At 45.4% G+C, this 24,919-nt stretch overlaps 1 protein-coding gene across 2 annotated transcripts in view; it reads right to left on the minus strand.

Moving 5' to 3' along the window:
- LOC146855050 (NAD-dependent protein deacetylase sirtuin-3-like) overlaps positions 1-24,919 on the minus strand; it is a 353,106-nt gene that overhangs the window by 88,421 nt on the left and 239,766 nt on the right. For both annotated transcript variants that reach the window (XM_085650556.1, XM_085650557.1), the window contains exon 2: positions 22,693-22,954. In XM_085650556.1, the coding sequence (XP_085506682.1) occupies positions 22,693-22,954 (262 nt within the window). The remainder of the gene's footprint in view (positions 1-22,692; positions 22,955-24,919) is intronic.

Consider the following 24,919-nt stretch of genomic DNA (forward strand, 5'->3'; position numbering starts at 1 on the left):
GCTGCTGCTTTGGCATATTTTATCTACTGTACTTTCAAATGTTTCACTTCATTTAGGGCAGAGGTGATCCCTTTCACATGAGAGCTGCAGTGGAGTAACAATTTTTTTATGGTAGTTTATCAGTGTTTGCGAACTACTACATAAGGACATTTGACTGTGACTTGAGACATGTTGACAGCGGAGAGAATTATGTTTTCATAATCACACTGAACCTGGTGAAGAGTTCTACTTCCGACTGAAAGCTGAAAAGGGCTTGCTCAGTGCTAGAAAGAAATAGATAACATGAGAGATCAAGATCATTACTGTCCCCTCTAGTCTGTGGATTTCCTTGCAAGTTGTGTGGCCATCAACCCAAATGCTCAAATTACATTACCTATCAGGTGAATGTCTTAATTAGAGATCAAATATAGACATCATATGAACTCTTAGTTGGGCTATCCATCAACACAAAGTTTAGTTGAGAAGAGTGGGCCTTGCGTACTGTCTATAAAGGCATTCCACATACATAGCTGATTCAAAAATAGACAATACATTTGTGGTCAAAATATAGCGACCACAATAATATAGCGACCACAAATATTGAAGGTAATTTGTTTAAATGTTTTACAATAATATCAAAGTTTCACACATTGTGCCTTATATTTTTGTTTTTGTATTTTATGTGGGAGTTTGAGGGATACTGCTTATTTTAAAAATGTTTTAATTAATAGTTTGAATAGTTTAGGAATTCTGACATTTATAAATATTTATTGTAAGGATTAGTTAAAAAAAAAAAGTAAGATTTTTAATTGAAAAGTAGGTTTAAAAAACTTTTTTTGTTAACATACTTTTAAATGTTTATATATCTTTATATTGTTTGAACCCTCCAGAGTATGCCTTTTGCCCAAGGTTTGTTAGACTGGAATTAGAATAGTAAATCGGACCCTTCCATACCCTCAATGTATTTACTTTTCCGAATGTTAGTCGAACTGAAGTTAGACTTGTAAATCTTGTCCCCATGTAGGCACATTTGAATATGTTTCTTAGGCTGGAGTTTGAATACTCAATCTGCCTCTGTCTTCCCCTAGTGTTTGTCAGACTGGAATTAGAATAGTAAATCTGCCTCTTATTTGTGCACTTCCCCCAATGCCTGTAGGATTCTAGTTGGAATATTGTATTTTACTTTTTTAGTTAATTTTTTTAATGTTTATAGATTGGAGTTAAGATACTACATGTTACTTCATTGTTTAAAAAAAAAGATATTTAGAAGACATTTAATGTAAAAATATATATCTTATTTTTTATTAGTTTTTAGTATTTTTACATATTTCAAAAACTGATTATGGTATAATAGATTTAATATATGTATTAAATGTTTTAATCAATAACTATGTTTCATATTGTGCTTTGTGTATTTTACACAACAGGATCAGAGGGAAGCATGTGCTACAACTGTACTATACAACTTCCAAAGTAACTAAGCTCACATTGTGTATGGTGTAGCGAAAGCAACATAGGAAACAGAAATGTGAGGTAGGTGAAATGTGGGGGCTCTTCAGGTTTTTTTGGACAAGGACCCTCACTCACCCAAGGGTGACATGCTTCATCATTGGGTCTCCCCACACACTGGACCGCAAGGTACCCAGTGTGGGCACAACTTTTCAAATGGAAAGGAGCGGGAGGGTTTTATATGGCACGTCTATGTCCTAATACCTCCGGGGTAGACTCCGGGGCAGAGTGAAAAAGAAAAAGTGAGTTAAAACGATCTCAATAGGAGAAAAACAACTTTATTAATATGCCCTAGGGGATAGAGAATAAAAGCACAGTGAGACTGAGTAATGGATGTTCACCCTGTATGAGGTCAACATGTTTCTGCCTTGTATGACTAAGTTGTTCCGGGCATTCTTCAGGACCAACATTTTTAGTCACTCTGCTAAAAACGTTTATCAAAATCATATAAAATATAGAATGTCAAATATACTCGGGCTTTTAATCTTGACCACCTGTGCGCAGTGGCACCAAATTCTCATGTGGGTTAGGTAGCCCCTAAGAAGATAAGAAAGGTCTGACTCTACCATCAACAGAGTTCCTCTGCACGTAGAGCTCTTGCGTGTAGGCTTCCTCACTCTCTGGAAACTCTGGCTGGTCGGACCTTACTCATCTTCTTAGGGGCTATTGGTTTTATGCACTTATATGGTTGGTGTGGGCGAGGGAGCAAAACAGATTTATGAGCAGTGTGATTGGTTTTTGTGCTTATTTTAGGTATACATTTCAGGGGTAAATGAATCTCCAAGTTCAATTCTAGACGTTATATTCACTGAGAAATTGAGTCCTCGTTTATGGTGTTCTTTTCTGCTTTATTTAAAGACATGTGCAGAAACAGAGAAACAGCCGACAAGTGTTTCACCCAGAGGCCAGGGCTTTCTCAAGGCAGGTGAGTCTTTTGCAGTTGGTGTTAAGTATTGATCCTGAACTATTAAAAAATGCACGATGCAAGCGTCTTCTATAAATTCACAATGCCGGCCTCTTGCTCACCGAGCAATACATAAGAAGGGGCCAGGGCTGATACAGAGATTGTTAAAGCCCTACAGCCATAGGAGAACATTGCGCTCCCCCAATCAGTGGTTGTTTGCGGTCCCTAGGATCAAGAAAGATAGGGGTGGTAGAGCACGCATTTGCTTTCTTAGCTCTGAAACTCTGGAATACTTTTCTGGTGGAGCTGAGAAAGATTGAATCGGAACTGACATTTACAAAATGCTTGAAGACTGCTCTTTATAATTAGTTTTGTGCACTCAGGGCTATGCACTGGCACAATGTTCCTAGCACTGGGAGGCCCTTCTAGTGATCTATGCGCTCTAGAAATCTACAAGAATAGACTATTGTTATAACGCCAAACAGCAATGTTCCTTTTTGTGATTTCTTCATAAGACTTTTCGGAGGGATCTTCTGCGTTGTGAAAGGGTAAATGCCCATATTCCTTACATTTTTTGGGATATATTTATAACTGGGTTCTCAAATCTTTCAGGTACCTCAGGGTCAATTTCTGCCCTATGCAATACCTAACCTTTTAATATTTCCAGAACTGTTTTATGTACAGAGCATTTGAGAACAGTAGATGTTTAATGAACCAGAATTCCCTGTTTGGGGGACATTGCTATTTCCAAAACAGCCCAGTACACATTACTGGATTGTGCATTTGTACTAGTGTGCACTTTTGTAAAACAACTTGTGAGAGATTATCTTGAGACAAGATGGGATTCTATTTTGGAGAGAGCCTCCGTACTGCGCAACATAAAGAAATAAAACGGCAAAGTAGCTTTGCACAGCTCCTCCAGTGGGCTTCTTTTTCCCTTTCCATTGGGCCCTCCCCGGCTGTACCATCTTAATTGCACATCTGCGCAGGGGCCTTGAGCCAGGCCCCTCCTTTATGATCCTTCTTTCTCTCCTACCCAAAGGAAATTGTCCAGTCTCCTAAAGAATTTCCCAAAACACTATGCCCTATAGTATAAAAAATGTGTTACTTACCGGCAACTGCCGTTATCCAGTATTGGTATCTTTCATAGAATAACATGCCTGAATCATTCCCCGTCGTTGGGATGGGAGTCCCCGGTACATAAGTAAAGTAATGTCCCACTAGACATAGACAGAGATAGGCCTAAGGCCTCACATTAGTGACATATCTAGGTCCTTTTGTAATAAGGACCAAACTCTTAGAGAGCAACCAATCAGCTATCACCACCCTCTGGAACCTTCCCGAAAGGAGCTCTAGTCCCTCAGATTTTCGTAAGCACAGTGCTTTATAGAGGTGTCACTGAGAGTACTAGGTGAGCCCTTCCAGGGGAGGCGGGTGGGTTGCATGTGAATCTATGAAAGATACTGCAGTTACAGGTAAGTAACGCATTTCTTATCCAGTATTAGGGTATCTTTCATAGATTCACATGCCTGAATCAGACTAGAAAGCAATGATAAGCACATTTCGGTTTGTACAGAATGCACAACTTCACCAGATAATAGACATATCAATGTGAAAATGTAAAGCAATAAATTGCAATTATGGCAAACATCATAGAAATAACGGAGAAATGTGCATATAAAAATAATAGAAAGGTTGGTGGGAAGGAAGGAAGGCTTACCTCTAATGAAATGGATGACGCAACACCACCTGTCCCACTGCAGCATCCTTCATTAGGTCCGTATCCAAGCAGTAATGCTTTGTAAATGTATGCAGCGTCTTCCATGTTGCCGCTCTGCAGATGTCTGTGATAGGCGCACCTGCAAAAAGTGCCATAGAAGTAGAAACTGCCCTAGTGGAATGGGCACGAATTCCCGATTGCAAGGGTTGGCCAGCTTGCTGGTGACAGAAGACAATAGCACCAGAGATCCATCTATAAATACTTTGTTTAGTAAGTGGAAAACCTTTCCTAGGTAAACTGTAAGCCAAAAAGAGTTGGCTGGACTTGCGGAATGCTTTTGTCCTGTCAAGGTAGAATTTAAGGCAGCGTTTCAGATCTAATGTATGTAGAGCTCTTTCTGCTGCTGTCTGAGGATTCAGAAAGAAGGTCCTTAAGACGATAGGTTCATTAAGGTGAAAGTCCAACGGAACTTTGGGTACAACCTCTGGATTAGTCCGAAGTATTACCCTATCATTTTTGAATTGAAGAAAAGGATCTTGTATAGTGAATGCATGAAACTCCCTTAGTCGTCTTGCGGATGCAAGGGCTAGAAGAAGTGCTGTCTTTCAGGAGAGGAACTTGAGGTCAGCTCTGTGTATCGGCTCAAAAGGAGGTTTTATAAGTTGGCAAGGACTGTGTTGAGTTGCCATGTTGGAGGTGGGGACTTTATGGGAGGGAAAGTCCGAAATAGGCCTTTGAGAAATTGTTTTATCAGTCTATTTGACCAAAGAGAAGGTCCTGTAGAAGACCTCCTGAAACGGGATGTTGCTGCCAGGTGAACTTTAATGGAGGCGTGAGCGAGACCTAAAGTTGCCAGATGGAGAAGGTAAGGCAATATTTCTTCTGGAGAGGAAGTGAGGGGATGTACCTTTACAGATCTACACCAGATGCAGAATCTTTTCCATTTGAAGGAATAAGTCCTGTTTGTACGGTCAGCTCGAGCCTGAGCTAGAACTGCTCTGCAGTCTGGAGGAATCTTTAGACCATGAAATTCTTGGAACTCAGGAGCCAGGCCGATAATTTGAGAGATGCTGGATCCGGATGTTGGACTTTCTCCCGATCCATTGTGAGGAGAGATGGAAATGGCTTCAACGGAATTGGCGGTTGCAGGGAGAGAAGATGGAGCTCCGTGAACCAATGTTGGCGAGGCCTTGCTGGATCTATTAGGATTAGTGTGCAGGGCTCTGCCTTCATTTTCCTGCGGACCCTGGGAATCAGGGGAATCGGTGGAAAGGCGTAGGCAAAAACGTCGAACCATGCTATTGAAAATGCATTCCCCAGAGATCCCCGTTGGGGATGCCAGCTTGTGAAGTGTTGGCATTTGGCGTTGTGCTGGGTGGCAAACAGATCCAACAGAGGTGTGCCCCATTGAGAGAATATGCTGTTGAGAGTATGCTGGTTCAATTCCCACTCGTGGCATGTTGTCTGCAGTCTGCTTAGTGAATCTACCAATGCATTGTCTTTTCCTGGAACATACTCCGCTCTCAGGGAAATTTTGTGCTGAATCAACCAGTTCCAGATTTTTTGAGATTCGCGAGAGTGGTAGTGAACGGGTTCCTCCCTGCTTGTTCAGGTAGTGCATCGTCGTAGTATTGTCTGTCCTGACGAGCACTAGAGAACCTTTGATCCTGGGTAAGAACGCCAGGAGGGCTAAATAAACTGCTCTCAGCTCCAGGAGGTTTATGTGTAGTTTCCGTTTGGAAGATTACCATTTTCCGCTGATCTGAAGCTCTTGGAGGAAGGCTCCCCAACCTTCTAGAGATGCATCCGTTGTTATCACTTGGGGAGAGGCTTGAGTTAAGAGAGGTAGGCCTCGAGAGAGTTTCTGTGGAAGGGTCCACAAGTGAAGAGCAACGACCATCTGAGGGGTCACCTGTACGATGTCGTCGAAGGATCCGTCGACTTGAACCCATTGAGTGGAGAGACTCCTGGAGAGGACGCATACGGAGGCGACAGTAGGGAACCAGAAGAATGCAGGATGGCATCATTCCGAGGCGGAATTTGAATAGGTGCACTGAAAGAGACTTTTTCCTTATGCGCTCTGCTAATTGTAGACGTTTTTTGTTGTCGCTCCTGTGACGGGAAAGCTTTTTTCTGGTCCGTATCCAGGACAGCTCCCAGAAATGTTATTTGTTGGGAAGGCTGTAGGACTGATTTGTCTGGGTTGAGGGTGAGACCCAATTGTTTGAAAAGCTATAGACAAGCTCTCGAAGATCTCCTCGCGCTGTCTGGAGAGGGTGCCTTGACGAGCCAGTCGTCGAGATAAGGAAAGACTTGGTGATGTTGCTGTCTGAGGTATGCAGCCACTGGAGAGAGGCATTTTATGAAGATGCGTGGCGCTGACTTGAGTCCAAAGGGCAGGACCCGTAACTGGTAATGCGTGCCAGCCACAGCGAATCTCGGAAATTTTTTGTGCCTTCTGTGGATAGGGATATGAAACTATGCATCTTGGAGATCCAAGGATACCATGTAGTCGTTCGCATTGAAAAGTTGCAGGATTTATTGAATGGTGACCATGCGAAACGATTTTTTCTTTAGGAATTTGTTTAGACTTCTCAAATGTAGTATTGGTCTCCATTTCTTCTCCTTTTTGCTTACCAAGAAGAACCGGGAGTAAAACCCTTTTCCTCTTTGACGAATAGGAACCCGTTCTATAGCTCCTTTCTGGATCATTGATGATATTTCCAAGAGTAAAAGGTGTATATGCTTGTGAACCATAGACTGAGGAGGTGTTTGTGAAGGAGTTTGTACAAACTCCAGCTAGTGTCCAAATTGTACTAGTTGGAGAACCTAACGGTCTGTTATTTGTTTCCAATTCTGTAGAATGTGGGATATTTTTCCTCCTATTTTGGAAGGCGGAGAGGAAATGGAGATAGACGGTAGAGAGAAGTCATTGGCATCGGGCGGAATCCTTCTGTCGTCCGGCCTTACCACGAAAGGAAGACTTGTTGTACGAAGTCTGTGTCTGTTGCCTCTGTTGAAATTGTGGCCTATATTGTTGGTTGGAGGAGGAGTAGGAAGACCTATATGGCTGGTAGCCTCCTCTCTTGGAATATTACCCTCTACCCCATGAGCCTCGAAAAGGGGTGCTTTTATATTGAAGGGTACCCAAAGCTCTGGCTGTGTCTGTATCCTTCTTGATTCCTTGAAGGGCTTCATCAATATGAGTGCCAAAGAGGAGTTGACCATCATAGGGCATGTCCAGAATTTTGGTCTGGATTTCAGGCCGGAATGTTGTTGCCTTAAACCAACCCTGGCGTCATAGGACCGCCGCCCCAGCCAGTTGGCGGAAACCAGTAGATGCGATGTCCATCGCACAATCGATAATTCCTGAAGCTGATCTTTCGCTCTCTAATAATATTTTCTTTGCCTCCTCTTTAGACTCTTGCGGCAGGGTCTCCAAGTAGGGTGCAATGTCTGACCACTTATGCCTGTTGTAGCGCTCCAATAACGCTAAAGAATTAGATACTCGCATCGTTAACGCTGACATGGAAGAAAAATGCTTTCCAATACTGTCTAGGCCTCTGCCCTCTTTATCCGGAGGAGCTGAAAGTGGGGCAGAGGGATTTGTTGACCTACGCTGAGCCACCGGAGTACTTTGTGAATCAGGCTTGGGATGGCCCAGAAGGCAAGCTGGAGCGTTGTCTGGAGCTCTATATTTTTTGTCCAGTCTTGGCAAGACTGGGGGAACCGTAGAAGGATTTTGCATTATTTTGATGCCTTGATCCCAGATGTAATCTATGATAGGCATAGATCTTACCGATTTCTTGAAAGGTTCCTTGAAGTCGTAAAGGAAACAGTCCTGTTGGTGAGAAGGTATAGGAAGTTGGGAACGCTGTGCTGCTCTTTCCAGGAGATTATGGAAGCCTCCAATATCTTCAGGAGGCGAGTCCGCTTGAGGAGGCAACGGTGATGCTGGAAGAGGGATAACGTAGTCGTCCCACTCGTCATGATGTGACTGAGTATCCTGAATTTCCCATTCCTCTTGTTGTTCCACCTCCTCATCATCATCATCATCCGTAGAGGGGGGAGGTGGCACAGGTACATCAATGGTAAGAGGTGGTGGTGGTGGTGGAACTTGCGCCCTCAGAGGCGGAGAGAGAATTGGAGAAGGAGACTGAGCAGAGGTAGGGGACCTCTTTTTGTAGTCCGAAATAATACATTGGAGGCCAGAGACCAGGGATGAAGGAAGACAAACGATCTGTGGCTGTTGATGATGGCTTTCGTTCTGATAATATGCCTGTTCATCCATATCTTGTTCGTCATAGTCAGAATCCTCCTGGTATTTGACATCGAGTTCAGAGGGACTTCTTGCAGCCCTGAACATGCTGTCCTCGTCCGAATCCTCATCCTCGTCCAAAAGATGAGATGGAGGTAATGGTTAACCCCTGCTGGGTGATGTAAGGGAAGGCGTCAGCCTTTGCTTTGCAAATTTCTGTTGAAAATATGTACTTTCCACCTTTGAGTTAAGTGTCGTCGACAAGGCCATCGTCGGTATATTCGTCGTCGACGAAGAATCATCAATGGATACAATTGGTTCTGGCGTCTATGAGGCTCGACGACAAAGTCATCGTCGTCGACGATGGTAGAGTCGGCGACGGTACACTCTACGTCGACATGCGTATCATCGACGAAGAACCACTCGACACTGTGCAAGTCGTCGAGCAAGTCGTCGACGCTATCTTCGACGTCATGATCATGATCGTCGACGACAAAGGGGTATGTGCCGTCGAAGATGACGTTGTCGTCGTCGACGAGATGGACGCCGACGAGGCGGAGATTGTAGAAACTGTCGTCGTCGACGAGGTCACTCCTATAGCTGTACAAGGAGATCTTGTCGTCGTCGAGGCCACCGTTGACAAGATGGTAGTCGACGGGGTAGAAGAAGGCTTTTTAAAAGTGTGTATCACCCTCGGCAGAGTCAGAGGGCTAGAAGCTGGTTTCTGTGAACCTTGAAGGGAAGGAGACTCCCTGGTTGGTAAATCCTTATGTTTTGAAGCCTCTGAATACTTTTTCCGTGTCTTCTTTTGAGGGTGCTGCGAAGAAGGGCCTGGAGGGACATCTCTGGGCCTTTTTTGGGGAGATTTAGAGGATTTTGACAAGCTCTCACTCTCCTCAGAGGACAAGGGGTCTTATTTGTCCTTAAGCCTCTGCAGCCAAGTTAAAAGCCTTCCCTCAGGGTCTTTAAGTGTCTTAGTAGAAAAGGTACGACATACCTTGCAGGCTTTAGGTGAATGGTCCGGATAAAGACAGTAGTTGCAGTCCTTATGCTGGTCCTCGACATGTAACTTCTTGCTGCAGGTACCACAGGGCCTAAAAAGGCCTTTCTTAGGAGTGTCTGACATGAAGACACAAGGAAAACCTGAGCAGAGCTCAGTGGAGACTCCCTTAGCACGACGTGCGGTAAAAAATCTGAGGGACTAGAGCTCCTTCCAGGAAAGTTCCAGAGGGTGGCGATAGCTGATTGGTTGCTCTCTAGGAGTTTGGTCCTTATTACAAAAGGACCTAGATATGTTACTAATGTGAGGCCTTAGGCCTATCTCTCTCTACATTACTTCACTTATGTACCGGGGACTCCCATCCCAACGACGGGGAATGATTCAGGCATGTGAATCTATGAAAGATACGCTAATACTGGATAACCCTGTCTTATGAGTCTCACCTTTCACACCCAAGTTTTGGGTTTAAGGAGGCAGCTCAGAGGTGGTCTTTTCTGATTATCAGTGTGCACAACTCATGTTTGTGCAGCTTGGTAGTAAGTTGCATGTAGGCCACTTTTATTTAATGGTAGGAACCACAGCCCCCTTTCCAATACAGCCACTTGTCACTTTTCAGAGTGACTGCACTGTGTTATTCATTTTTTACTGAACCTGGCTTGTTCTTTTTGCAAAGGGAATTTGCACTCTCGGCCCAAGCTCAGAGACTCATCTATCCCAACGCATTATGGAACAAGCTTCAGATGGTTCTCTTCATTCACCCTGTCTACCCTAACCCAACTCACAGCAGTGCTGTCTCTGCTGGCCTCCCGCACTTCTTAAAAGGGGTTAAGGCTCTGGGCTATTAAGCAAGGGTGGGCTGATATGGTGTCATTTGCCTCCCAGCCATTGGTGTACTCCTGCATTCTTCTCCTTTGCTGAACAGCAGCCATCACCTGGGTGATTTAAAGTGCTACAATGATGACAAATGCTTTTTATTCTATGCTCTCCCTTATACTTTGAGTTTTTTCTCCAGAGGGTTTTCAATCCCAAATACTCACAAACGTCCCCAGCCCTGAGGGGCCCCTGCATCTGCTGAGTTTAGCACCTTGCCTGGAAGACAGGTGTTGTGTAGGTGCCTCTTCCAATGTACATACATTCCCAGTTCAACACATGATACATTTTATCATGCACTGTATGATGTTCTGGTTTGGTATTGGTTTTTATCTCACCACTATCAGACTAGAAAATCATGCTGTGCATAATAAGAGGTCTCTGTAAACTGCTGGTTTGCTAAATGTTGCTACAGCAAAAGATGTAAAACTACAAATACAAACGGTGGCAGCTTACAGAGACCTATTGAAAATCTTAAGGCGGGAGAAAAAATCTAAAATTATCTTCTTCAAGTCCATCTCTCAGTAAGAGAATTATCTTGTTGGCCCACCGCACCATATTTATTCACAAAGGATTTTTTTTAGCTATCAATAACTTGCAATCCAGGAAATCTGTAAGTCGACTGCGGATCGTCAATGAGAGGTGGGATGGTAAATAAAACTTACAAAAAGGAGATCACAAGAGTAAAACCTCAGTTTCCCAACCACCCTCTGTAAACTTATTTTACAACAGCCAACAGCAGACTTTTAAAACTGTAGATGCAGACGAATATTTGAAAAGAAATAAATAAAATACATGAGGCTCGAAGTAGGGAAAACATTCATAGGCTACTTCTAAGCATATGGTTAGCAGGGTGGCCCTAAGAAGGGAGATTCAGAGAGGGACTGGTGACTTGGACAGTACACAGAAACACTCTGCCTGGAGTTTGTATAGGACATGGTTTATAGAACTGTGTGCAGCTTTGCCCATGAGATGATTTTTAACCACAATGCTGAATTGGAAAACCCACATAAAATTCAAATGAAGAAATTAAATAAATCTTGAAATGAGATTCATTTATGTAAAAAAATGAAGAATGTTTTGAGGTTGTAAAAATTACATACACTGTTTTTGGGGAACACAAGGGAAAAGGTGGATAATTGATTAGGGATTTTTTGGAGAGAAGATATCAACTTTGCAAGCTAGTTAGTGGGAAAAGTCTATAGGGAGTTGCATATAAAATTAAGCAAGACTAAACTAGAAAAGCGCGAGACAGGTTATAGAGTACTCACAAATAGAGAGCAAAGAGGGGCGTGGCTAGCTGCCAGGCAAGATGGCTGCAGCCTGAAGGAGCTCCGGGGGTGAGGCCAACTGCCCTCTAATCCGATCACTAATCCGCGCTATAAATTGTGCCCAAAGACCATGTGCTTGGAGCCCTGACGAAGCGACACCGGCCGATCAGACTCTGGAGTCTCACCGTAGCCCGGAACACAGTGAGCGCCAACACGTCAGCTGCGGCCTGCACTGACGGCTGAGACCGGGGCCTCAATTTGGCGGAGCGGCCCGGGCGCTGTGCGGGAGGCCCGGGACCGCCCAAGAGGAACGCTGGAGGCTTCGGAATACGGCAGGCGGCCTGGCGGAAACAATCGGCATCCATACCCTGGCCACGGCACCACCGCAGTGAAGCGGAAGACGGATGGCGGGGCCGGCAAGGCGCCGAGGCGGGGCAATGAGGGATTGCTCTGAGGTAGCTGCGCTGGTCCGATCGGGGGCCTCTGTAAATTGCACCACGAGCTACGTGAGGCGCCCCTGGTGAGGTGCCTGTGGAGACACACTCAGGGGGCGAGCTGACTGACCGCACCGCCTTTGAGCCACGTGAGACGGGGGGAGTGGATGAAGCACAACTGGTGGCGTCGCCAGACGGTGGTGCATTAAACCTCTTGTGCCGGAACCCATAGATGAGCCACGGAAGCTGCGCTGCACGATTAGAAAGGTTCGAGCGGGCACGAGGAGTAGTGAGTGAGATTGTGGGGCTTTGGATGACCCGGGGGTGAGCCTGCGGACATGCTTCCTGCCAGGGAAAAGTGCCACCCATAGAGGTCTGAGACGGTACTGAGCCTCGGACTGAGCGGCGAGCGAAGAAGTTTGTCCAGGGCTCCCTGCTCCACCAACTGCCCCATGATGCACAGAGGTAACAAAGGAGTGCAATTATCTGCCCGTAAATGAGTGCGAAAGGGAACCGCGCGCACCAGCAGGGAAAACTAGATAAATTTGCTTACAGTAAAGACTCTTCCCCCACTGCCGGAACAAAATGGGCGCACGGAAAAGGTCTCAGAAGAAGCTGGAGCGTCTAAAGTGACACTGGAGGACATCATGGCCGCCCTTAATAACGTGCAAACAGTGGGGTCTATTTCCACAGATGTGACCCTCCTTAGAGCGGACTTCCAGAAAATGTCTGCTAGAGTCACAGAAGTGGAGCAAGCGACGACTACCCTGACGAAAGACACTAACTTCCTGCTCCAAAAAGTGTCACAACTGGAGGCGGAGAACAAGCGCATAGCGACGAAGCTGGATGACCAGGAAGGGCGCTCCCATCGCAATAACGTGCGAATTACGGGAATTCCCGAGAGTGAAGGGAGCCCCGCCATGGACCTCTGCGTGGAAGAACTGATAAAAACCAGACTACAACCTAGGGGACTTTGAAACTTCTTTTCTGTGGAACGCGCACACAGGGTGCCTGGGGGCAGGCCTAAAGTTGGGGCACCCCCCCGGTCGGTCCTGGCTCGCATATTCAATTTCCACGACAGGGATGCCATTCTTCAAACAGCCCGAGTGGCGCTGCCCCTGCGTATACAGAATTCAGTGGTGTCCTTCTTCCCGGACTATACGGCGGTGGTGTCGGCGCAGCGGAGGAGCTTCCTGGAGGTCAAGAAGAAACTAAGAGCCCGAGAGCTACCTTACTCCATGCTTTATCCGGCGCGACTACGGGTTGTAGCGGATGGGAAGACATGGTTCTTCGAGACACCAGAGGAAGCTCACGACTGGTTCGAGGGGTGGCAACAGGTGAAAAGCTACGGGAGCTCGGACAGGCGGAGGCGGCATCCTGGAGGGACGGAGGACCTCATCGACCACGACCGAAGGGTGGATGAGACAGAACGGTCACAGGGGGAAGCTGGATAATGCGACTATATGTGTCTCTCTTGGACTAAAGGTGTACAGTAGACTAGGAGGCCTACTGGGGCTTGAGGTGGCTACTCAGTTCTGCTATAACGTATGAACAGCTGGACTTTGGGACAGGGGATGTACTTGGTCTTCCTCGGACCTCCCGCTCCTTTGCACGCAAATAATGTTTTGGGGTTTGGGCTCTAAGCACTCTGCTGAGTTGGGGTGGCGGGCAGTTCGGAGTCCGTATGGCAGGGAGGGGGTTGGGGGAGGACGGGGTTGTTCAAATCTTTTCTTCAAAAGTTTATGTTAACGATGGAAGTGGTATTTAGAAACGCAGTACAAGCACCTAGTATAGAACACACGACTTGCGCCGGTGCATCCGCAACGCCAGTTACATGCTGCCCCAGCCATTGTAATGGCTGATACAACACAAGGGACGTCCACGGCGGGCCCTCTAACTCCAGTACAGCCTCTCTCCCTGCTCATGTGGAACGTGCGTGGCTTGGGAGACAAAATTAAACGGGGTCTGGTCCTGCATGGTCTCAAGGGGTGTGCCCCAGCGGTGGTCTTACTGCAAGAGACCCACCTTACCGGTACTACTAGTAAGGCGATGGATAGATGGGGGTACAAGATGGTGGCACACTCCGAATTCTCTTCAGGGTCCCGGGGGGTGGGCATAATGGTGCGAAGACAGTCCCCTTTAATAATACACAAAGTTAAAACTGATGGATCAGGGCGGTTTGCAGCGATCGTCACCCAATGGGAGGGGCGGCCCCTAAATATAGCCCCTGTTTACATTCCTCCCGCACCACACGCCACGGCGCTCCCGGCGCTCAGTGGGTTTCTGCTTGACCTGCCAGAGGGGGAGCTTATACTTGGCGGAGACTTTAACGCTGTCATAGACGAACTTATTGATCTATACCCTGCACGGGCGGGTGGCACGGGAGTATCCCGCCTTGGGAGCTTTATCGAAGCACTCGGGCTAGCGGATTTATGGAGGCTACATCACGCAACAACGCAACAGTTCACATACCACTCAGGGCTGCATAATAGCTTAATAAGGATAGATTACTTCCTGGGATCGGCTGGTAGTCTTAAGAATATAGACAGCATAGAAATCAGACCCAGGGCCATATCTGATCATTCCCCGATACTCCTACAATACACGCACTACCACCTAACACGACGCCATATCTATCCAATACACCACGGCTATATCCAGGTCCCCGCAGTCCGTAAGACAATCGTGAAAGCGACGAGCCTTTACTTGCCTCCTCTGTTGACTCCCCAACTGTCCTATGGGAGGCATATAAAACAGTCCTTAGAGGACAGGCCATTGCCTCTATTGCAGCGCACAAGTGCGAAAAACAATTAGAACTACAGTCGCTAAAACTGGAGCTGCACACGGCAGAGGCCCAGCAGGCCCAAGACCCAACTCCTGAGGCTACTCACAACCTGCGAGTAGCGCAGGCAAGGTATAAGGAGCACCTCACGGAGCATACCAAACAGCAGTTGGAAGCCACAAGGCATAAGATTTATGACGTCGGTGATAAAACTGGGAAGCTGCTGGCATGGCTAGATAGAAGGGATAGAGGCACAAGATGGATAGCGCAGATTAGCTCCGGGGAGGGACAGGTAACAACTGAACTGCGCGCGATAGTGCACATCCTTGCACAACACTTTCAAGCGGTCTACTCCTCCGCCTCCTCCATGACCGTGGAGGAAGCGCTGGCATATGTGAAAGATCTTGATATGCCCAAACTTATCCCTGAGGCAGTGAGCGCCCTAGAAACCGATCTCATGGTGGAAGAGATACAGGCGGCGATTGGAGTACTACAATCCGGTAAAGTGTTAGGACCGAACGGCATACCGGTCGAACTCTATAAGAGGACGGTCGGTACGATTGCCCCTCACTTGCTCAACATGTTCACCGAGTCTCCAGATGGGCGAACTCCCGCCTGATCAACGCACGGCCACCATAGTGGCTATACCGAAACCGGGCAAGCCCGCTGATAGATGTACCTCCTACCGCCCCATATTACTGCTTAATGCGGAGGCTAAGATTCTCGCGAAACTATTGGCGACTAGGCTAACACCACACTTGCCGGAAATCGCGCACCCGGATCAGTCTGGTTTTATGCCCGGCAGAAGCACGGCCCACAATTTGAGGCGCTTGCACGGCGCACTGGCTCGGGCGGAATGTTTACGGGAACCGGTGGTGCTGCTTTCATTGGATGCGCAAATGGCGTTCGATATGGTCGAATGGCCCTTTCTATTTGCAATACTACTGCACCTGGGCTTTGGGCCAAAATTCTGTGCCTGGGTCCGACTCCTTTATACCAAACCAATGGCTCACATTGCTGCTAACGGACATATGTCCGAAGATTTCCCCCTGACGCGTGGGACGCGTCAGGGTTGCCTCCTATCGCCACTGCTCTTTGCCCTGGCGCTGGAGCATCTAGCAGCATGGATACGTTGGGAACCCATGATACGGGGACTCAAATGGTCGGATGGCTGGGAGGACCGTGTCTCCCTCTATGCAGATGATGTATTGTTGTACCTGTCCTCCCAGTGACGCTCCATACTGACGCTGCTTAACATTTGTAGGGTCTAAGGAAGAGCGTCAGGATACACCATAAACTGGTCCAAATCAGTAATGTATGTGCTGCACGGCCCTCCACCACGACTTCCCGCGGACTGCCCACTCCGGACAGCGGAGGGATCATTTAAATATCTGGGTAAATACATCACTGCGGATCCAGCAGACTTCTTCAAACGGAATTTACAACCCCCCGTGGACCGCCTCAAACGCGATGTGAATCATTGGGGTGCGCTACCGCTGACCCTGTTGGGGAAAGGAGCGCTATTTAAAATGATGGCCCTACCCCGCTTTATATACGTACTGGAAAATATGCCGTACCAAATACCACCCGCGTACTTCCGCACAATTGCGGCACAGGTAACTGGCCTCCTATGGGGTAACGGGCCTGCACATATTGCACAGTCCAAATTGGTCCGCGGCTGGTATGACGGAGGGATAGCACTCCCCAATATCCAACTTTACTACTGGGCGGCACAGCTGAAGGTAATCAATCAATGGCTTCATGCTCCACAGTCAGACCCAGCGTTTAAGGCATATAGGGATGTACTGAGCACGAGGGATGTTCTGTCTCCCCTGTACGACGGAAGACTGGCCCCAGAGCTCATCGGCCCTCTGAGGCAGACCGTCGCCATCTGGCATGCGGCCCAGGCCAGACTGGGGTGGCGCGGGGTTATGACCCAGCTCACGCCTCTGTGGGATATAAAGCAATTAGGGTGGCTCAGGAACAGCAAGGGCTTTGACAATTGGGACAACATCGGGATCTCCACGGTGGGCGACATGTGGCATAAGGGTGAAATAGTCCCATTCGCATGCCTTCAACAACAGTATGAACTAGCGCCCTCGGAATGGTTCCGGTATACGCAGATTAAGCACGCCTTATTATCAAATCTACCACCCGGCACTGAGGTTCCGGAAGCGTCGCCCATGGAGGACAGGTTGTTGACAGATTATATGCCAAAGAAGGCCACGTCACTCACATACCGTAAACTAGTAAACAACCTACCGGACCCAACGGGACCCCTGCGAGAGAAATGGTCCCGTGATGTAGGCGAGTTTGACGAACCGGAATGGCGGGAGGCACTGGCCTCGCCGCAAGAGGCGGGCATGCCCTTGAGGCTTAGACTGGTACAGCTCTGGATTCTACACCGCTCATACTACCCCAGATACACTACATGAAATAGGTAGAGCACCACACCCATTCTGTTTACGCGGCTGCGGGGAGGAGGGTACCTTTTTTCATACCCTATGGGAGTGCCCCATAATCCAAGAATACTGGAAGCGGGTGATGCGGACGTTGTCACAGTCGGGGGGGGGTAGTGTCATTAGTGCCGGAACCTAGACACTGTCTGTTAAATGTGTGGGCACCTAATGACCTCACTCGTCAGGCTCAGAGCTGGGCTACGCTGGGGCTTGTGATAGTTAAACAGAACATAGCCCAAAAATGGGGAACGCATCTTCGCTGACCGCATGGGGAAGGGACATGGTAGCTTAACAATCGGTGTTCATCAGACGGTGATGCCCCCGTAAATAGGGTAAAGTATGGGGGGCATGGAATAAATTCAGAGGAGACATGTGCGATCCACCACCAGCGCAGGAAGATGAAACCTCAGACAGACTGCTGAGGGAGACTTTGGGGCGGGCGTATGGGGCGTTGATATCAGAGATGTAAAATTGCATAGAAGTGATCTCAATGGGCTGGTTGTGATGTCATGTGCTGTACTGCTCTACGCTATGAGAAAATTGTATACTCAAATATTATTCTGTACTGCTTTAAAGACAATAAAAATCTATTTAAAACAAAAAAAAAAAAAAAAATAGAGAGCAAATGACTTTCATGACGACAAATAAAAAAAGTAACAGTGCCAATGCAGTTGCGTTGCACTGATATGTGGCAAAAGTTCAGCCTTTTCAATGGGCACCCTTAGTCAGCTAAAAAAGCAAACGACTGTGTGGTATAGAAAGATGTAAGGCTTGGGATGGGTCTAAAGACCTCAGATTAGTTTACAGTCCTGTTGACATCCAGTGAAAACTCGGGCCCATGATAAGAAATAATTAACATTTCTGCGTTTCATTTAGCAAATCTAGATCTCCATATGCCTCCTCTGTCCTGAGCAAGCTTCCAGCCACCCCACTTTGTCTTTCTGTTTATTTTTAGATGCTTTACGAATTCCCAATAAGATGTTGGCCCAATGACAATTAAAAACCTGTTAAAAATCTCTAGTCTAGGTGAATATTATTATGGCTCCTGTATGGCAAAGTCTGTTTACAAAATGGAATTAATTTAGGTGTTGTTTTTTCGAAACTTTAATTAGAGGGTTTTTTCATTGTGCGGAATATATTATTTAATATGCAAATAAGGTATAGTCAGTCAGTCAGTCAAGAAAAACTTTATTTGGTTTTCACAACCACAAGGCATGATACTAAAAATGTGTTTATAAGTCAATTACAAAGATTTAAAACTATTTCATACAAAGATCATTCATTAATAAACATTGTTTTTTTCTTTTTTTTTTACAATTCATGCAATGTTTTCAACTAATTTATAACCTATGTTCATTTAGTATTGTCCACTGTTCGTAAAAGTGTATCAATCAAGGTAAGAAACTTGGCCCCTCGACAGATTAAGATGGTTGATGTCCCCCCCATCCAACAAGTTACGGTTTGCCTACAGGTACGAATCTTAAGTTCTTTAAAAATGGGTTTTAAAAGTCTCCTTCTTGCTTCTTTCACTGTAGGGCAGACACACATCAAATGGCATAAAGATTCGTTGCGATATCCACATAAGCGGCAATTTGCATTTAGGTGTTTTCCTTTCCATGTGTGTCGCAAATCCTTGGTTTCGAGTTCTCCAAGCCCGTACAGCATGAAACTCTTTTTTTAAACCAATCGAAAATGTGCTGCTAAATAAGCTTGCGATTTTGGTTTAACGTAAGAATTTATGACTGTCCAAGAGTGTTTGCGTTTTACCAGTAATTTTTTATCTTCGATAAAGGACAGATATTTTGCGGTGCTGTTACACACTCTGTTAAATGCCGCCCTTTCATCTTACTATCCCATGCCTCTTGTATGTCTAGTGCTGCCAAAGCTTATCGTAGGTGTTCGCCCCATGAGAACGATTTTTTCAGATCAAACAGCCTTTATTTCAGTCCAGCATAGGTAGTTTAGAGAACCATGATGAACAACGCAGTTTTTGTTTCAATTGTTTGAGGCAATATTGAAATAAGGCATTGACCATACAGTTACATAGTATCCAACATTACATCAGAACAAGGCAGGGCCGTGACATAAATGAATAATGGAAAACATATGCAAGCATCACTTTCATAAATCCCAGTATAAAGAGGATATAAAACACTGTCCAAGGTATATCAACATCACTTGACCCATAGAGTAAGAAATGAAAAGTGCAAGTAAAATAGAAAAGAATCATCAGCAATCAGTCTTGTCCATTGCTTGGAGATTGTATTTGCTTTATTGATGGCAAAGGGCTTGGTTTACAGACCCCAGATCTATGTGTTTCCAGGCATGCACTATCGTTAGATGGACTGCTAATTGAAAGTGTTCGAGACGTTTGCCAGTATGGGTGGCCAGCGGATATTCCAACTCTTCACCTGTGAACACAGGCAACACTACCAAGGGGTTTCTAGGTAATGTAATGGCAGTTATCAATCTAATTTGGTCAAGTATCCCTAGCCAAAATCGAATTTGGCCAAGTATTCCTAGCCAAAAACTCAGGACCCGATCGCAGTGCCACCACATGGCCAAAATACATCGATTTCCACAGCCTCTCCCACAAAGCTCAGGGGAGCCAAGCATGGCATGGAGTCTGGTAGGTGTAAAGGACCAGCATAGTATAATTGCATGCCCATTTTCTTTACGCTGTGTGCAAATAGAGGATTTAATGCACGTATCCATATGTGCATCCAAGACTCCTCTGAAATGTGTCCCCTTAATTCTGTTTCCCATGGTAAGGTATACAAGGGTTTTGGCAACTGTTTACGTCAGTTCAGGAGTTTATATAGAATAGCACATTTTTTTGGGAGAGCTATTTCTTTGGCATCTAGGCATTTTAAGAATGTTCTGCACTTCAAAAGTGAGTTCAGGTCCAGTGTTTAAAGTCATTATCTTTAAACCTTGCATTATTCTGCTACATTGGCTTGATGGGCTAGCACAGCTCACTCCATCTGGGCATGCCCGCTTAAGCGCCGCAATCCTGTTTGCTATCCCTATAACGATATACCAAGTTTTCTTTTGAATGTTTGAAATATCTTCCCCCTAAACTGAAAGAAACATAAACTAGGGAGAAAGGGAACAAACAACAACGTTAGACTGAGCATAAAGAATCCATACTGAGACCAACAATCCGAACGTTGTAATTCACAAAACTTGAACACCATCAGGTAGGGTGAGTCAGCTCCTTGAAAAGCTGCCCGGGGGACCATGGGTCACAAGGACAGATACGTTTAGCACAAATTCAATGACCCTGCCACTACCCGTACCACAAACCTCCCATAAAACTTTGAGAAACATTCCCATGCAAAGGGGAGATAAGAAAATCGTTTAAAAAAACAAAAAGGATAAAGTTCTGTTTGTAACAGTGTATGGTTACAGTCCATCCAGGATCATGGCCTGAACGAGAGAGCTCCATTGTGTTGAGACTGTAGGAGTCACTCTTCGCCCAAAAAAGCCCCATGCTGTTATTTGTCTTGTAAGCGGTGAAGCTTTGGCCTTACTTTTATTTGCTCTTTGTCGTTGCTATTGATCTCCCCAGCCATCCTTGTGAGATCCTGTATTTCCCAAGCTTCCTGGTTGGTAGTGACTGAGTGTTGCTTGCCGTGATGTGTAAATATGAGACAGAAGGAGCAGCCCAAGCTCTAGAGTATGTTTTTGTGACTTTGTCCCGGTCCAACGCAATCAGATATCCTCAGTTGGAGGTTTACGTCTTTTGGTGCAATTTTCTCTAATAACTTTCACATTCAATATCTCGGTTTCCACTGATTGGATGCTTATCATTATGGTTTTGTTTTATTTATTAAACTAAGCTCCATTTTTCTAAACTGGTGTTGGATTTTTTTGTGTGGAGTTTTACTGTCTGAAGTGTTGCACAAATACTTGACACATTGCCTCTAAGCTAAGCCTTACACTGACAAGGATTGTGGTTGTTGCTTGTCCAGGGCTCGCATCCTAGTCAATCAACAACCTTATTTCTTACACCCGGCTTCTAGTAAAGATGCTGACCTCCATCTGCAGCTTGATGGTAGCTCTGCCATCTCCACACACCACAGGGGAGGAGTGGCTCAAGTGATCTAAGTGCAGCGCCGAGTTGGGTGGCAAATACCTGTGCTTCAAAGTTGGTGATCACTACTGTGTTGTTCTCCATCGTAAATGAGTGAAAATAGCAATGAGGAAAAAGCTAAGAAAGACCGATATAGGGCCCAGGAGCTCCGCAGAGATGCATGGTGTTGGGTCTCTGCCCAGACCAGGCCCTCTTTAGGTGTTGTTTTAAGCTCTTCTTCATTAGAAAACTAAAAAAGGCATAGCTGGATCAGGACATATCTGAGGTTTAATAAAAAAAAAAAAAGTACGCTGAGGCTGTGGTTCCATGGTCAGGGAAGGGTGTTCATGCTGCATTAGAATGGGTTTAGACAACTGCATTTGCAAAAAGAGCACACAGCTTTCTATTCACACTTATTGAGACTGTGTGGAGAGACGTTGAACTGTCTGCTGTATGAAGGTAACATGAACACATTACATGGAGCACTGATTAATGTGAAGTAAGGTCATGCTCGCGTGAGCACTTCTCTGTGGCAAGTATACATCAGAGCTGCATTTGAAACAGACTTGAATATGGTTCAGACTAACAGAAACATAGGTACATAAGCTCTACATTGTAGTGTTATACTCCTTTGGCAGGTAATAAAAACACATTTAGTAATCCTGGACTTTATATTTTTGTACCAGAAATTGACAAATACATTAAGCTATTACTACTTTTTGATAAAAGAGCCACTGCCTTTGGATTACGTGATAAGGACATTGGGAAATATTTGGTAAAATACATTCGAAATGTAGAAATATATCAACTCACAGAAGCACACCACACCTGGGGGTTGTCCCTTCCGAATAGTGCCACAGATCACTATTATAGTAAGAAGGGGAGCAGAACGGATCATTCCCTTCATATCCTTAGAGTAGCAATGGTTAGGCCATCTACCCATTCCATAGTGTCAGTTAATGGGATAGCAGAGTGGAAAGTCCTGAAGCCAACGAAAACTTAAGACGCAGTGGAGTGAATTCAGAATGTGAAATGCATCTTTTATATTATCTTCTACTCAAGAATATTTTAGGAAAACCAAAGCACAGGTAGGGAATGGTTTGGGTCTAAAAAGGAACTGCAGGCGGTAACAGTCTGGTGATGCTAGGATCAGTAACTAGCGGTCAGTGTGACATCATCCCACCTTAAAAAGGATCTTTAGACCTCTTCCAAGGGTGACGCACCATTGAAACAAGTGCACCTTTGGGGCACGTGACTAGAGAAGCAAAATGAAAATACCGGGCCTAGGATAAAGATTGTTTTTGTTCCCAAAAAAGTAATATAGTCTATCTTTAAATTCCGAATAAAAAGTTATAAACTGAGTAGAAACAACTTCAAGAAAACAACAGTACAATTAATATTCTCCTTATCAGATTGCTCTTGCATACACACCTGATGATTCTGCTCTGCTCATCACCCACTGTCAGCCGACCAATTGCTTTTGTAAGAATTACTGTAGATTCCTCATTTGATTCAGTTATGCTCCTGTCGTGGTCTTTGTGTCGAGTGGTCATCAAAGAGCTAGCTCTTGGGACTGTGGGTCTCTCAGCTTTCTTCTCGTTACTGACCAAAGTAGGAGTGGTTGTTGCAGATCTAAAAGGAGTTGGCGCAGACGGTGTCTCTGTTTTTGACAGATTTTTCCGCGTAGTCCAAACTAAACATTTTTCATATTCAAACAAAAACAATTTGCAGATTAACTTATAATACATAAAGTCAAAGAAATTTGCATAAAACAGCATTTCATAATGCAAAGTTCTCAAATTCGTATTTCATTAATTTAAAAACAAAATAGATTACGGCACAACCAATGTCATAAGTTTAACAATTAAATGTGCAAAAACAGATATCGGTCTCCTGCCAAACACTATGGGCATTCGGACCCAGAAAAGGCTTCAGGATAAACATAATTGACTGTACATTTTAAGGAGTCATCCTTTCAAGATGAAAGTTACTGTCCTAAAGGTACAAACCTTTTAGGAAGTAGAAACGGAAACTCCAATTCTCTAGGTATGCAAACCAACAGAAAATCTAAAAACAATGGGCTATAAGACCTTGTGGAGATCCAGTTTGGAGATTATCCTACAGATGACGTGTACTTTTTCATTTGACATAATGCTATTGTAAACCAATCTAATTAGCACTAAGTGAGAAACTATATTTTCAAATACAAAATCACAAAGCAATATGCTACCGCCCCATGATCAACTGCAGAAAATATTGGTTCAGCCAATATGGACAGTGGCTCCCAATTTCATTGTTCCTAATACAGGGTCATCTAGACCCTTTTCTTATGTTATCTTTTAAAGTTTTCCGAAGGCTTTTTTTCATATCATTTTATCATGATGCAAGCCAGAGAAGCTAAACTTCACTGCTGCCCAGAAATCACTTTGTAGTACTGTCAAAGTTCATCCTGACACAAGTATGATCGGAAGATCATCAATCACGGCAAATTTGACTCAACCTTCATCTGTGGAAAAAAAATGAAAAACAGGACACTGTACATGATGAGAAAACGAGAGAAAGAGAGGGGGGGGGGAGAGAGAGAGGAGAGAGAGGAGAGAGAGGGGAGAGAGGGGAGAGAGGGGAGAGAGAGAGAGAGAGAGAGAGAGAGATATATATATATAGAGAGAGAGAGAGAGAGATATATATATATATATACATAGAGAGAGAGAGAGAGATAGAGATAGAGATAGAGATAGAGAGATAGAGAGATAGAGAGATAGAGAGATATATAGAGAGAGAGATAGAGATAGAGAGACCAAGATCATCTGTGAGGTCAGATTTCGTCCTTGTCAACCCTGGAAGAATGCAAAATAACAGTTGCTGCTTTGAGACATTTGCAGTCCCTGCACATTGCTTACCATATACCTGTACAAGCCTAAACTGTTAAGCATTTTAATTACTATTATGTTTTGGGGAGCAGGGAGTTTCTATTTGTAGGAAGCCCTGCTTAAGCGAAGGAACTTTTTAAAATTGTCAAGGATTTCTACAACCTGGAAGCCACAGAGAACACCATCCACTCCGCCCAAGAACTCTGCAACACCTTCTCCCACAGAAAAATTGCCACCATCTACAACAATATCAACCCCCAATCCACCGCTCTCAACCCCAATAACCTCAACCACCCAGCGCGCACCAGCCGAACTATCACCACCTGGTCTCCCCTCACTACTCAGACCACCATGGCCATTATGTCTTCAATACACTCCAGGGCGCCCACCGACCCCTGCCCCCACTGTCTATTCAACCCAAAGGAAGGACCGGCCCAACCACCCAGGAGGTGAGCTCGCCATCGCGCACAAAAACTTCCTCTGCCTCTCTACCTTGAGCGACACCTTCCCCGCCGCCGAACAGCTGCACTTTCGGATCCAAACCAGCCCCAACTCCACGGCACCCTCGCCTACAGAACACCCGGGCCCTCTTCGCCAACACCATCACAGACCTCATCGCACCCCACGCCATTGCCTCCATACTCATCGGAGACCTGAACTTCCACCTCGATAAGCCCAGCGACCCAAACTCCACCATCCTCGCCAACATCGGGCTGAAACAACTCATCACCATGCTGACCCACAAGGCAGGACACAACCTCGACCCCATCTTAGCAGGAGGAAACAGC

This window comes from Triturus cristatus, chromosome 4_1, assembly GCF_964204655.1.
Source record: "Triturus cristatus chromosome 4_1, aTriCri1.1, whole genome shotgun sequence".
Classification (NCBI taxonomy): domain Eukaryota; kingdom Metazoa; phylum Chordata; class Amphibia; order Caudata; family Salamandridae; genus Triturus; species Triturus cristatus.